The sequence below is a fragment of the Tachyglossus aculeatus genome, chromosome 14 (genome assembly GCF_015852505.1).
Source record: "Tachyglossus aculeatus isolate mTacAcu1 chromosome 14, mTacAcu1.pri, whole genome shotgun sequence".
NCBI classification, from domain to species: domain Eukaryota; kingdom Metazoa; phylum Chordata; class Mammalia; order Monotremata; family Tachyglossidae; genus Tachyglossus; species Tachyglossus aculeatus.
The window spans coordinates 2435625-2451608 of NC_052079.1; the positions used below are offsets into that span (position 1 = coordinate 2435625).

Consider the following 15984-nt stretch of genomic DNA (forward strand, 5'->3'; position numbering starts at 1 on the left):
CTCCCAGTAATTTATAGAATAACAATAATAACGATGATGGCATTTATTAAGCGCTTACTATAAGCAAAACACTGTTCTAAGCGCCGAGGAGGTTACAAGGTGATCAGGTTGTCCCACGTGCGCCTCACGGTCTTCATCCTCATTTTACAGATGAGGGAACTGAGGCCCAGAGAAGTGAAGTGGCTTGCCCAAAGTCACACAGCTGGGATTTGAACCCACGACCTCCGACTCCAAAGCCCAGGCTCTTTCCCTAAAAAAAGATGATGATGGCGGGGAAAACATTCGGTGACCGGGGAAGAGGGACGGCCAGAGATGAATTAACGAAGGACTTTACTTTTTTTTTTAACACGCGAGACGGGGCGAGAGTTTTACAGAAACGTATAAAATACAGAATACTCCACGTTTAGTCCGCAGTGCATACAGAGCGCCAAACATGCCTGGAACGTACGCCGACACGATACAAAAGACGGATCCAAAAACGCCAGTCTAAAGACGGACCGCTGCACGGCTTCACGAGGCCGACTCCGAAAGGCTCCACGCGAGCCCGTCGAGGACGGAGGCGAACGCCAGAACCGGGGATCGGCGATGGTTCGACGGAGAGAGGGGAGAGGAGACGAACCCACCTCGGAAAAGAAACCTCCGGGGCGGGAGGGAATCCGGACGCCGGCCGCTCCCGTAGAAAAACTCAGAGTGCCTCGGAAAAGAAACCCTCGGGGCGGGAGGGAATCCGGACGCCGGACGCGCTCCCGTAGAAAAATTCGAAGCGCCGTGAAGAGGGGGGGGGGAAGAGGGACGGGGTCCCGCCCTAGATCTGGCGCTCCGGCCCGTCGATCCGGAGCACCCGGACCTTGGACTTGTAATGGTACTCTTTCAGGTAGAGTTTCAGAGCCGACGGGATGGGCAGGGCGTCCACGCCGTCGTACGTGGTGCTGTGGCAGATGACCGTCCGGCAGATGTGCTGCAGGGAGAAGGGGAAGGTCCGCTGCAGCGGCGTGGACAGCAGCGGCTCGAAGAACATACAGGAGCCGGGGTCTTTGTAGTGCTCCAGGAGGCCCGTGACGTCGGGCGAGTGGAAGACGCACGGGTCGTGGGCGTCGAAGCTGAAGTTGTGGTTCCACTGCTCGATGCGGGCGTGCAGGGAGCGGCTGTAGCGGCGGAAGCTGACCGAGAAGAGGTAGTCCTCCTGGGCCGAGTCGCGCAGCAGGAAGGTGCCCTCGGGCTTCCCGTCCAGCAGGGCCTCGGCCGCGTACTTGTCCATCACCCCCCAGTAGCAGGGGTTGTTGTTGATCCGCAGCAGGTCCGGCACCAGGCAGTGGACGTAGTCGATCTGGCTGTGATAGCGCGGGGGCGTCTCCGGCCGCGGCCCGCCGCGCGGGCGGGAGGCCGGGGGCGTCCCCGCCGCCTCCTCGTCCTCGTCCTCCTCGTCCTCCTCCTCCTCCTCCTCCTCGTCGTCCGAGCCCGCCGCCCCGGCGCCCGGGCCGGGGTCCGGCCGGGGGCTGGGCGGCGCCGTGTGGCGTTTGATGAGGTGCCAGCGGAAGGCCAGGTCGGAGCGGGGCGGGAAGGGGCACTGGTCCAGCAGGAGCTCGCTGATGTGGATCTTCCTCTTGGCCGGCAGCGCCAGGGACGCGTGGCGACCGCCGCAGGGCCGGAGGGGAAAGCACTGGCCCACGGCGTCCTGCAGCTTCTGCTTCAGGGAGCGGCCCGGGAGCCGGGGGCCGTCCGGCTCGGCGGGCTTCCCCTCCCGGGCCCCGGACGCCCCCGCCGCCGCCGCCTCCGGGCGGGCCTCCCCCCTGCGGGACCACGACAGCTTCTTGCCGCTCCACACGTAGCCGTCCTTCCGGTCGGCGCTCCGGCTGCGGGGGGTCTTGGGCCTCGCGTCCGCCGCCGCCGCCGCGGGGAGCCCGTCGGCGGGCTCCGCCATCGCCGCGGACCGCCCTTAGGGACGGCCGCCTTTCCGCGGCTCCGGCGGGGACCGTCTTCCGGGAGCCTTCCGCAGGGATCTGGAGAGGGACACCGGACAGAAAGGGAAAAAGGACAGAGGAAAAAGCCCCCGTCGACCGTGTCCTCCACACCCGGCTCCGCCACGCGACCGCCGGGGGACCCTGGGAACGTCACTTCACTGCTCTGGGCCTCGGTTCCCTCATCTGTCAAATGGGGATGGAGACCGTGACCACCCCCCAGCATGGGACGGGGACCGTGTCCAACTCGGTTATCATTCCTTTCATATTAAGTAAGCGCTTAACAAGTACCGCGATCATTATGATGATTACTTTTCCTGGGAGGGCACCGCTATTGGACGATAACAGTAATAATAATAATGGCATCAATATTATTTCATATCATTCGGGGGTTCATTCATTCGTTTGTATTTACTGAGCGCTTATTACGTGCAGAGCACTTTACTAAGCGCTTGGGAAAGTACAATGCAGCAACCGGTAGAGACAGTCCCTGCCCACAGCGGGCTACAGTAATAATAATAATGGCATCAATATTATTTCATATCATTCAGGGGTTCATTCATTCATTTGTATTTATTGAGCGCTTCCTACGTGCACAGCACTTTACTAAGCGCTTGGGAAAGTACAATGCAGCAAGAGGTAGAGACAGTCCCTGCCCACAATGGGCTACAGGGAGGCGGGGGTGTCTTATCATTCATAGAGAAGCAGCGTGGCTCAGTGGAAAGAGCCCGGGGCTTTGGAGTCAGAGGTCGTGGGTTCAAATCCCGGCTCCACCAATTGTCAGCTGTGTGACTTTGGGCGAGTCACTTCACTTCTCTGGGCCTCGGTTCCCTCATCTGTCAAATGGGGATGGAGACCGTGACCACCCCCCAGCGTGGGACGGGGACCGTGTCCAACTCGGTTATCATTCGTTTCATATTAAGTAAGCGCTTAACAAGTACCGCGATGATTACTTTTCCTGGGAGGGCACCGCTATTGGACGATAACAGTGATAATAATAATGGCATCAATATTATTTCATATCATTCGGGGGTTCATTCATTCATTTGTATTTATTGAGCGCTTATTATGTGCAGAGCACTTTAAGATTAAGACTGTGAGCCCCCAGTGGGGCAGCCTGATCGCCTTGGAACCTCCCCAGCGCTTAGAACAGTGCTTTGCACGTAGTAAGCGCTTAATAAATGCCATTATTATTATTATTATTAAAACTGTGAGCTCCTCGTGGGACAACCTGATCACCTGGTATCCCCCCCAGCGCTTAGAACAGTGCTTTGCACATAGTAAGCGCTTAATAAACGCCATCATCATTATTATTATTATTATTGGGAGAGGACGACAGAGTCGGCAGGCACGTTCCCTGCCCATTAGACAATTTTTCTCTGATCTAACGGGGGGATAAAAAAATCTCTCGACAGACCCGATCGGCTTCTTTAAATCCTGTCCCCTGGAACTGTCGGAAAACAGTTATGCCAGTTGCCACATTTACAAGTTTCTCGGGTTTTTAGGTTAATGAAGCATTAGCTTTTCCCAAGTATTTTTTTTTTTATTTTTGGCACGGGGTAGTCCTGGCAATTTTTTAAAGCTATGACCCACGCACGTCTTACTTTTGCATTCATCTTTTCCCAGTCGGCACGACACGTTCACAACTACCGGCTGTTCGGTCCTTCGTTCATTTAATAACAATAATAATGGCATTTGTTAAGCGCTTTAATCATATTTATTGAGCACTTACGGCGTGCAGAGAACAGTACTAAGCGCTTGGGACAGTACAACAGAACAATAAACAGACCCATTCCCTGCCCAAGGCAATTAGGGAAGCAGCGTGGCTCAGCGGAAAGAGCCCGGGCTTTGGAGTCAGAGGTCATGGGTTCAAATCCCGACTCCGCCAACTGTCAGCTGGGTGACTTTGGGCAAGTCACTTCACTTCTCTGGGCCTCAGTTCCCTCATCTGGAAAATGGGGATTAAGACTGTGAGCCCCACATGGGACAGCCTCATCACCTTGTCACCTCCCCAGCGCTTAGAACAGTGCTTTGCACGTAGTAAGTGCTTAATAAATGCCATTATCATTATTATTAATTTTTTTAAAAAACCACTAAAATCATTACTAAGCTGCTGTGGTTTCTTTTGACCCCCCAGGCCTCACAAACTCCCGATATCTTATGGAATGAAATAAGGCCAGATTACAACCCGCCTCACTTCTACGAGCATTTGGGTTTGATTCCCTTCCTCCCTTCGTGACTAAAGCGGCAAACTGACTTCCCGGGACGTTTTTCCATAATTTGAAAACGCAAAACACAAATAATAATGATGGCATTTGTTAAGCGCTTACTATGTGCAAAGCATGATATCTGTTGGGCGCTCACTATAATAATGATGATGGTATTTGTTAAGCGCTTACGATGTGCCAGGCGCTGTACTAATAATAATAACACTAATAATAATGATGGTATTTGTTAAGCACTTACTATGTGCCAGGCACTGTACTGATAATAACAGTAATAATAATAATAATGTTGGTATTTGTTAAGCGCTGTTAAGCGGAAGTCCAAGTTGGCAACACATAGAGACGGTCCCTACCCAACAGTGGGCTCACAGTCTAGAAGGGGGAGACGGACAACAAACCATATTAACAAAATAAAATAAATAGAATAAATATGTACAAATAAAATAAACAAATAGAGTAATATTTATATATATATTGATGATGATGATATATCATTCGTTCATTCATTCAATCGTATTTATTGAGCGCTTACTGTGTGCAGAGCACTGTACTGAACGCTTGGGAAGTCCAAGTTGGCAACATATCATCATCATCAATCGTATTTATTGAGCGCTTACTGTGTGCAGAGCACTGTACTAAGCGCTTGGGAAGTACAAATTGGCAACATATAGAGACAGTCCCTACCCAACAGCGGGCTCACAGTCTAGAAGGGGGAGACACACAACAAAACATATTAACAAAATAAAATAAATAGAATAAATATGTACAAATAAAATTAATTAATAGAGTAATAAATATGTACAAACATATACATAGTAAGCACTTAATAAATGCCATTATTATTATTACTAAGGACAGATCCCCTCTTGGCCGCCAGGTGGAGCCCGAGAGGAGGGGGGCCCCACGCTCCCCGCGCAGGCGCTCTGGCGCCCCGCCGCGGCCGCCCCGGGAACAGCAGGAGGTGGGGGGGGGGTCCAGGGAGGCAGTGCGCATGCGCGGGAGCCACGGCGGGAGGGGGAAGGGATGGGGAGGGTCCCGTGGCCCCCCCCAGCCGTGGGCCGGGCCCGGGGGGATGATGGGGGATGGGGAGGGGTCCGCGACTACCGCTCACCTGCCCGGCCGCCGCTTAACCCTCGCCGCCATCCCCCGGCCGCCGGACAAGGCGGGGAGGCCCGAGGATGGAGGCTGACTTCCGGGAAGGCCTCCTCCTCCTCCTCCTCTTCGTCGTCGTCGGCCCCGCCGCCGGGCCTTCGCCGCCACTTCCGCGTTCGACTCCTCCTCCTCTTCCTCCCTCTTCCGACTCGTCGCCTAGCAACGCGCGCCGCGACGGTGACGCGCGCCGCCGGCGCCCCCATCCTCCCTCCGCGGCAGGGGGCGGGGCCGCGCAGGCGCCTTGGTGCGAGGGGAGGGGAGCACGTGGAGGGGGAAGTCCGCGCAGGCGCCTTGGTGCAAGGGGAGGGGAGCACGTGGAGGGGGGAATCCGCGCAGGCGCCTTGGTGTCAGGGGAGGGGAGCACGTGGAGGGGGGGGAGTCCGCGCAGGCGCCTTGGTGTCAGGGGAGGGGAGCACGTGGAGGGGGGAATCCGCGCAGGCGCCTTGGTGCAAGGGGAGGTGAGCACGTGGAGGGGGGGAGTCCGCGCAGGCGCCTTGGTGTCATGGGAGGGGAGCACGTGGAGGGGGTAGTCTGCGCAGGCGCCTTGGTGTCAGGGCAGGTGAGCACGTGGAGGGGGTATATCCGCGCAGGCGCCTTGGTGTCAGGGCAGGTGAGCACGTGGAGGGGGTATGTCCGCGCAGGCGCCTTGGTGCCAGGGGAGGGGAGCACGTGGAGGGGGGGAAAGTCCGCGCAGGCGCCTTGGTGTGAGAGGAGGGGAGCATGGGAGGGGGGAGTTCGCGCAGGCGCCTTGGTGTGAGAGGAGGGGAGCATGGGGGGGGGAGTTCGCGCAGGCGCCTTGGTGGGAGGGAAGGGGAGGGCGGGGAGGGGAGAAAGTCCGCGCAGGCGCCTTGGTGTAAAGGGAGGGGAGCACGGGGAGGGGGAATGTCCACGCAGGCGCCTTGGTGTGAGGGGTGGGGAGCCACGTGGAGGGGGGAATGTCTGCGCAGGCGCCTTGGTGAAATGGGAGGGGAGCACGTGCGGGAGGGAGTCTGCGCAGGCGCATGGTTGTAAGGGGCGGGGGGCGCGGGGAGGGGGAAGGTCCGCGCAGGCGCCTTGGTGTGAGGGGCAGAAAGAGCGGGGAGGAAGAATCAATCAGTCAATCGTATTTATTGAGCGCTTAGGCAACATATAGAGACGGTCCCTACCCAGTAGTGGGCTCAGAGTCTAGAAGGGGGAGACAGAGAACAAAACAAAACATATTAATAAAATAAATAGAATAGATGTGTACAAGTAAAACAGAGTAATAATAAATAAATAGGGGGAATGTCCGCGCAAGCGCCTTAGGCTGAGGGGCGGGGCGAGGAGGGAGGGGGCGTATTCGCGCAGGCGCTTTAGGGTGCAGGGGGGCGTGGCAAGAAGAGAGGGGGCGTGTCCGCGCCGGCGCCTTGGGGAGAAGGGGGAGTGACGAGAGGGGGCGTGTCTGCGCAGGCGCCTTGGGGAGAAGGGGGCGTGGCGAGAAGGGAGGGGGTGTGTCCGCGCAGGCGCCTTGGGGATAAGGGGCGTGGCGAGAAAGGAAGGGGCGTGACCGCGCAGGCGCCTTGGGGAGAAGGGGCGTGGCGAGAAGTGAGGGGGCGTGTCCGCGCAGGCGCCTTGGGGCGAGGGGGCGCGGAGCGCGGGAAACATCCGGGTCCCCGCGCGCGGCGTCGGCTCTCGGTCCGGCTGGGTCCCGCGCGGTGAGTGCCGGGAAAACGGTCCTCAGACGAACGCTGCGCTCCACGGCTCTGGGGGAGGGGAAACTGAGGCGGTGGGTCTGCTCGCCACAAGCGCTCAGCACAGCGCTCTGCGCACAGCAAGCGCTCAATAAGTACCGTTGGGTGAATGAATGAATGCTCATCCATTCATTCCCTCAGTCGTATCTATTGAGCGCCTCTTCTGTGCAGAGCACTGTGCTAAGCGCTGCGCAGCGCGCACTGTGACGGGCAGGCCGTCAGCACGCTGTATGGTGCTAAGCTGTACTTCCCAAGCGCTCAGTACAGTGCTCTGCACACAGCAAGCGCTCAGTAAATACCGTTGGATGAATGAATGAATGCCCATCCATTTGTTCCCTCAGTCCTATCTATTGAGCGCCTCTTCTGTGCAGAGCACTGTGCTAAACGCTGGGCAGCACGCTGTATGTTGCCAGCTTGCACTTCCCAAGTGCTCAGTACAGTGCTCTGCGCACAGCAAGCGCTCAGTAAATACCGTTGGATGAATGAATGAATGCTCATCCATTCGTTCCATCTTCTGCGCTCAGTAAATACCGGTGAATGAATGAATGCTCATCCATTCGTTCCCTCAGTCATATCTATTGAGCGCCTCTTCTGTGCAGAGCACTGTGCTAAGCGCTGGGCAGCGCGCATGGTGACGGGCAGGCCGTCAGCACGCTGTAGGTTGCTAACTTGTACTTCCCAAGCGCTCAGTACAGTGCTCTGCACACAGCAAGCGCTCAGTAAATACCGTTGGGTGAATGAATGAATACTCATCCATTCGTTCCCTCAGTCGTATCTATTGAGCACCTCTTCTGTGCAGAGCACTGTGCTAAGCGCTGGGCAGCGGGCATGGTGACGGGCAGGCCGTCAGCAGGCTGTAGGTTGCTAAGTTGTACTTCCCAAGCGCTCAGTACAGTGCTCTGCACACAGCAAGCGCTCAGTAAATACCGTTGGGTGAATGAATGAATGCCCATCCATTCATTCCCTCAGTCCTATCTATTGAGCGCCTCTTCTGTGCAGAGCACTGTGCTAAACGCTGGGCAGCACGCTGTATGTTGCCAGCTTGCACTTCCCAAGCGCTCAGTACGGTGCTCTGCACACAGTAAGCGCTCAATAAATACCATTGGATGAATGAATGAATGCCCATCCATTCATTCCATTGTATGCGCTCAATAAATACCGTTGAATGAATGAATGCCCATCCATTCATTCCCTCAGTCGTATATATTGAGCGCCTCTTCTGTGCAGAGCACTGTGCTAAGCGCTGCGCAGCGCGCATGGTGACGGGCAGGCCGTCAGCAGGCTGTAGGTTGCTAAGTTGTACTTCCCAAGCGCTCAGTACAGTGCTCTGCACACAGCAAGCGCTCAGTAAATACCGTTGGATGAATGAATGAATACTCATCCATTCATTCCCGCAGTCGTATCTATTGAGCGCCTCTTCTGTGCAGAGCACTGTGCTAAGCGCTGGGCAGCGGACATTGTGACGGGCAGGCCATCAGCACGCTGTATGTGGCTAAGTTGTACTTTCCAAGCGCTCAGTACAGTGCTCTGCACACAGCAAGCGCTCAGTAAATACCGTTGGATGAATGAATGAATGCTCATCCATTCATTCCCTCAGTCCTATCTATTGAGAGCCTCTTCTGTGCAGAGCACTGTGCTAAACGCTGGGCAGCACGCTGTATGTTGCCAGCTTGCACTTCCCAAGCGCTCAGTACGGTGCTCTGCACACAGCAAGCGCTCAATAAATGCCATTGGATGAATGAATGAATGCCCATCCATTCATTCCGTCGCATGCGCTCAATAAATACCATTGAATGAATGAATGCCCATCCATTCGTTCCCTCAGTCGTATCTATTGAGTGCCTCTTCTGTGCAGAGCACTGTGCTAAGCGCTGCGCAGCGCGCATGGTGACGGGCAGGCCGTCAGCAGGCTGTAGGTTGCTAAGTTGTACTTCCCAAGCGCTCAGTACAGTGCTCTGCACACAGCAAGCGCTCAGTAAATACCGTTGGGTGAATGAATGAATGCCCATCCATTCATTCCCTCAGTCCTATCTATTGAGCGCCTCTTCTGTGCAGAGCACTGTGCTAAACGCTGGGCAGCACGCTGTATGTTGCCAGCTTGCACTTCCCAAGCGCTCAGTACGGTGCTCTGCACACAGTAAGCGCTCAATAAATACCATTGGATGAATGAATGAATGCCCATCCATTCATTCCATTGTATGCGCTCAATAAATACCGTTGAATGAATGAATGCCCATCCATTCATTCCCTCAGTCGTATATATTGAGCGCCTCTTCTGTGCAGAGCACTGTGCTAAGCGCTGCGCAGCGCGCATGGTGACGGGCAGGCCGTCAGCAGGCTGTAGGTTGCTAAGTTGTACTTCCCAAGCGCTCAGTACAGTGCTCTGCACACAGCAAGCGCTCAGTAAATACCGTTGGATGAATGAATGAATACTCATCCATTCATTCCCGCAGTCGTATCTATTGAGCGCCTCTTCTGTGCAGAGCACTGTGCTAAGCGCTGGGCAGCGGACATTGTGACGGGCAGGCCATCAGCACGCTGTATGTGGCTAAGTTGTACTTTCCAAGCGCTCAGTACAGTGCTCTGCACACAGCAAGCGCTCAGTAAATACCGTTGGATGAATGAATGAATGCTCATCCATTCATTCCCTCAGTCCTATCTATTGAGAGCCTCTTCTGTGCAGAGCACTGTGCTAAACGCTGGGCAGCACGCTGTATGTTGCCAGCTTGCACTTCCCAAGCGCTCAGTACGGTGCTCTGCACACAGCAAGCGCTCAATAAATGCCATTGGATGAATGAATGAATGCCCATCCATTCATTCCGTCGCATGCGCTCAATAAATACCATTGAATGAATGAATGCCCATCCATTCGTTCCCTCAGTCGTATCTATTGAGTGCCTCTTCTGTGCAGAGCACTGTGCTAAGCGCTGGGCAGCGCGCATGGTGACGGGCAGGCCGTCAGCACGCTGTATGTTGCTAAGTTGTACTTCCCAAGCGCTCAGTACAGTGCTCTGCACACAGCAAGCGCTCAGTAAATACCGTTGGGTGAATGAATGAATGCTCATCTATTCATTCTATCATCTGCACTCATTAGCGTTGAATGAATGAATGCTCACCATTTGTTCCCTCAGTCGTATCTATTGAGCGCCTCTTCTGTGCAGAGCACTGTGCTAAACATTGGGCAGCGCGCATTGTGACGAGCAGGCCGTCAGCACGCTGTATGTGGCTAAGTTGTACTTCCCAAGCGCTCAGTACAGTGCTCTGCACACAACAAGCGCTCAGTAAATACCGTTGGATGAATGAATGAATGCTCATCCATTCATTCCATCGTCTGCTCTCGATAAATACCATTGAATGAATGAATGCTCATCCATTCATTCCTTCAGTCGTATCTATTGAGCGCCTCTTCTGTGCAGAGCACTGTGCTAAGCGCTGCGCAGCGCGCATTGTGACGGGCAGGCCGTCAGCACGCTGTAGGTTGGTAACTTGTACTTTCCAAGCGCTCAGTACAGTGCTCTGCACACAGTAAGCGCTCAATAAATATGACTGAATGAATGAATGAATGTGGGCAGGGAGTGCGTCCGTTACAGTGGTCAGTTGTCATCTGCACAGTGCTCTGCGCATAGGAAGTGCTCTATAAATACGATTGGTTGATTAATAATAATAATTAATAATAATGGTTGTATTTGTCAAGCGCTTAATGCACGCGAAGCACTGCTCTAAGCGCCTTCGGCGATAATGATGGCATTTATTAAGCGCTTACTATGTGCCAAGCGCTGTTCTAAGCGCTGGGGAGGTTACAAGGTGATCGGGTTGTCCCACAGTCTTCACCCCGTTTTACAGATGAGGGAACTGAGGCCTAGAGAATAACAATAATAATAATGATAGCGGTTATTAAGTGCTTACTATGTGCGAAGCGCTGTTCTAAGCGCTGGGGAGGATACAAGGTGATCAGGTTGTCCCAAAGGGGGGCTCTTTAAGTAAGCGCTTAACAAATGCCATTATTGGTATTATTATTCTCTGTGCCTCAGTTCCCTCATCTGTCAAATGGGGATGGAGACTGTGAGCCCCCCGTGGGACAACCTGATCACCTTGTAACCTCCCCAGCGCTCAGAACGGTGCTCGGCACATAGTAAGCGCTTAACAAATGCCATTATTAGTATTATTATTCTCTGTGCCTCAGTTCCCTCATCTGTCAAATGGGGATGAAGCCTGTGAGCCCCCGTGGGGCAACCTGATCACCTTGTAACCTCCCCAGTGCTTAGAACAGTGCTTGGCACATAGTAAGCACTTAATAAATGCCCTTATTATTGTTATTATTATTTCATCAGCAAGGAAGTCGCGTTCTAGTTGCTCTGCACGTCTTAAAAAATAAAGCGCGGTCTCATTTTGTGTAAAATGGGGACTAAAAGTGTGAGCCCCATGTGGGACAACCTGATCACCTAACCTCTCCAGTGCTTAGAACAGTGCTTTGCACATAGTAAGCGCTTAATAAATGCCATTATCATTACTATGACTACTATATTTATTTTGTTAATGATGTGCATATAGCTGTAATTCTATTTATTCTGACGGTTTTGACACCCGTCTCCGTGTTTTGTTTTGTTGGGTGCCTCCCCCTTCTAAACCGTCTCTACGTGTTGTCGACTTGTACTTCCCAAGCGCTTAGTCCAGTGCTCTGCACACAGTAAGCGCTCAATAAATACGACTGAATGAATGAATGAATTACCCCGCGTCTCCCCCAGCGCTTAGAACAATGCTTGGCCCAGAGTAAGCGCTTAACACATACCACAATTATTATTATTATTTATTTATTTATAACCCTTTACTTAGGCCAAGGGGAATGAATGAATGAATGAATGAATGACCCCGCGTCTCCCCCAGCACTTAGAACAATGCTTGGCCCAGAGTAAGCGCTTAACAGATACCACAATTATTATTATTTATTTATTTATTTATAACCCTTTACTTAGGCCAAGGGGAATGAATGAATGAATGAATGAATTACCCCACGTCTCCCCCAGCGCTTAGAACAATGCTTGGCCCAGAGTAAGCGCTTAACAGATACCACAATTATTATTATTATTTATTTATGACCCTTTACTTAGGCCAAGGGGAATGAATGAATGAATGAATGAATGAATGAATGAATTACCCCGCGTCTCCCCCAGCACTTAGAACAATGCTTGGCACAGAGTAAGCGCTTAACAGATACCACAATTATTATTATTATTTATTTATTTATAACCCTTTACTTAGGCCAAGGGGAATGAATGAATGAATGAATGAATGACCCCGCGTCTCCCCCAGCACTTAGAACAATGCTTGGCCCAGAGTAAGCGCTTAACAGGTACCACAATTATTATTATTATTTATTTATGACCCTTTACTTAGGCCAAGGGGAATGAATGAATGAATGAATGAATGAATGAATTACCCCGCGTCTCCCCCAGCGCTTAGAACAATGCTTGGAACAGAGTAAGCGCTTAACAGATACCACAATTATTATTATTATTTATTTATGACCTTTTACTTAGGCCAAGGGGAATGAATGAATGAATGAATGAATTACCCCACGTCTCCCCCAGCGCTTAGAACAATGCTTGGCCCAGAGTAAGCGCTTAACAGATACCACAATTATTATTATTATTTATTTATTTATAACCCTTTACTTAGGCCAAGGGGAATGAATGAATGAATTAATGAATTAATTAATTAATTACCCCAGGTCTCCCCCAGCGCTTAGAACAATGCTTGGCCCAGAGTAAGCGCTTAACAGATACCACAATTATTATTATTATTTATTTATTTATAACCCTTTACTTAGGCCAAGGGGAATGAATGAATGAATGAATGAATTACCCCGCATCTCCCCCAGCACTTAGAACAATGCTTGGCCCAGAGTAAGCGCTTAAAAGATACCACAATTATTATTATTATTATTTATTTATAACCCTTTACTTAGGCCAAGGGGAATGAATGAATGAATGAATTACCCCACGTCTCCCCCAGCGCTTAGAACAATGCTTGGCCCAGAGTAAGCGCTTAACAGATACCACAAATATTATTATTATTTATTTATGACCCTTTACTTAGGCCAAGGGGAATGAATGAATGAATGAATGAATGAATTCCCCACGTCTCCCCCAGCACTTAGAACAATGCTTGGCCCAGAGTAAGCGCTTAACAGATACCACAATTATTATTATTATTTATTTATGACCCTTTACTTAGGCCAAGGGGAATGAATGAATGAATGAATGAATTACCCCACGTCTCCCCCAGCGCTTAGAACAATGCTTGGCCCAGAGTAAGCGCTTAACAGATACCACAATTATTATTATTATTTATTTATGACCCTTTACTTAGGCCAAGGGGAATGAATGAATGAATGAATGAATTACCCCGCGTCTCCCCCAGCGCTTAGAACAATGCTTGGCCCAGAGTAAGCGCTTAACAGATACCACAATTATTATTATTTATTTATAACCCTTTACTTAGGCCAAGGGGAATGAATGAATGAATGAATGAATGAATTACCCCACGTCTCCCCCAGCGCTTAGAACAATGCTTGGCCCAGAGTAAGCGCTTAACAGATATCACAATTATTATTATTATTTATTTATGACCCTTTACTTAGGCCAAGGGGAATGAATGAATGAATGAATGAATGAATTACCCCGCGTCTCCCCCAGCGCTTAGAACAATGCTTGGCCCAGAGTAAGCGCTTAACAGATACCACAATTATTATTATTATTGTTTATTTATTTATAACCCTTTACTTAGGCCAAGGGGAATGAATGAATGAATGAATGAATGAATTACCCCACGTCTCCCCCAGCGCTTAGAACAATGCTTGGCCCAGAGTAAGCGCTTAACAGATACCACAATTATTATTATTATTATTTATTTATAACCCTTTACTTAGGCCAAGGGGAATGAATGAATGAATGAATGAATTACCCCACGTCTCCCCCAGCGCTTAGAACAATGCTTGGCCCAGAGTAAGCGCTTAACAGATACCACAATTATTATTATTATTATTTATTTATAACCCTTTACTTAGGCCAAGGGGAATGAATGAATGAATGAATGAATTACCCCGCGTCTCCCCCAGCACTTAGAACAATGTTTGGCCCAGAGTAAGCACTTAACAGATACCACAATTATTATTATTATTATTTATTTATAACCCTTTACTTAGGCCAAGGGGAATGAATGAATGAATGAATGAATTACCCCACGTCTCCCCCAGCGCTTAGAACAATGCTTGGCCCAGAGTAAGCGCTTAACAGATACCACAATTATTATTATTATTTATTTATGACCCTTTACTTAGGCCAAGGGGAATGAATGAATGAATGAATGAATTACCCCACGTCTCCCCCAGCGCTTAGAACAATGCTTGGCCCAGAGTAAGCGCTTAACAGATACCACAATTATTATTATTATTTATTTATGACCCTTTACTTAGGCCAAGGGGAATGAATGAATGAATGAATGAATTACCCCGCGTCTCCCCCAGCGCTTAGAACAATGCTTGGCCCAGAGTAAGCGCTTAACAGATACCACAATTATTATTATTATTATTTATTTATAACCCTTTACTTAGGCCAAGGGGAATGAATGAATGAATGAATTACCCCACGTCTCCCCCAGCGCTTAGAACAATGCTTGGCCCAGAGTAAGCGCTTAACAGATATCACAATTATTATTATTATTTATTTATGACCCTTTACTTAGGCCAAGGGGAATGAATGAATGAATGAATGAATGAATGAATTACCCCGCGTCTCCCCCAGCGCTTAGAACAATGCTTGGCCCAGAGTAAGCGCTTAACAGATACCACAATTATTATTATTATTGTTTATTTATTTATAACCCTTTACTTAGGCCAAGGGGAATGAATGAATGAATGAATTACCCCACGTCTCCCCCAGCGCTTAGAACAATGCTTGGCCCAGAGTAAGCGCTTAACAGATACCACAATTATTATTATTATTATTTATTTATAACCCTTTACTTAGGCCAAGGGGAATGAATGAATGAATGAATGAATTACCCCACGTCTCCCCCAGCGCTTAGAACAATGCTTGGCCCAGAGTAAGCGCTTAACAGATACCACAATTATTATTATTATTATTTATTTATAACCCTTTACTTAGGCCAAGGGGAATGAATGAATGAATGAATGAATTACCCCGCGTCTCCCCCAGCACTTAGAACAATGTTTGGCCCAGAGTAAGCACTTAACAGATACCACAATTATTATTATTATTATTTATTTATAACCCTTTACTTAGGCCAAGGGGAATGAATGAATGAATGAATGAATGAATGAATTACCCCACGTCTCCCCCAGCGCTTAGAACAATGCTTGGCCCAGAGTAAGCGCTTAACAGATACCACAATTATTATTATTATTTATTTATGACCCTTTACTTAGGCCAAGGGGAATGAATGAATGAATGAATGAATTACCCCACGTCTCCCCCAGCGCTTAGAACAATGCTTGGCCCAGCGTAAGCACTTAAAAAATACCACAATTATTATTATTATTTATTTATAACCCTTTACTTAGGCCAAAGGGAAGATGCCCGCCACCCAAAAGCCAATGCGATACGGCCACACGGAGGGTCACACGGAAGTCTGCTTCGATGATTCCGGCAGGTAAGATCCTTCCCTGGTCTTTCGGCAGGAAAGCTGGGGAAATCCTTTCCTCGTCTTCCGAAAGGAAAGCCGGGGGCTGGCCTAGCGGGAGAGAATGACGTTGAGGAAATAAAAATAACTGTCGTTCCTAGCGAAGGGACCCCAGAGGGGCACGAGCGAATTTTAAAACGGTGAGGACGGACAAGTGATGTTTGCCCGGAGCTTGGGTGGACCCCCCTGCGACGACGCTCTTGGGTGGATGTGAAATGATAAATTTGGACTCCGAGGGAA

At 50.4% G+C, this 15984-nt stretch overlaps 2 protein-coding genes across 2 annotated transcripts in view; one reads left to right on the top strand and one right to left on the bottom strand.

The window, feature by feature from the left end:
- Positions 1–311: 311 nt before the first annotated feature.
- Positions 312–5532, bottom strand: SOCS4 (suppressor of cytokine signaling 4). The gene is made up of 2 exons (XM_038756368.1): positions 5295–5532; positions 312–2000 (listed from the first exon to the last, which is right to left on the bottom strand). The coding sequence occupies exon 2, from the start codon at positions 1919–1921 to the stop codon at positions 806–808; it is 1116 nt and encodes a 371-aa protein (XP_038612296.1). The 5' UTR covers positions 1922–2000; positions 5295–5532; the 3' UTR covers positions 312–805.
- A 1423-nt stretch (positions 5533–6955) lies between these two features.
- The window catches only part of WDHD1 (WD repeat and HMG-box DNA binding protein 1), a 65113-nt gene continuing 56084 nt past the window's right edge, over positions 6956–15984 (top strand). The window contains exons 1-2 of the mRNA XM_038756805.1: positions 6956–7008; positions 15626–15714. Of these exons, the coding sequence (XP_038612733.1) occupies positions 15638–15714 (77 nt within the window). The 5' untranslated portion in view covers positions 6956–7008; positions 15626–15637. The remainder of the gene's footprint in view (positions 7009–15625; positions 15715–15984) is intronic.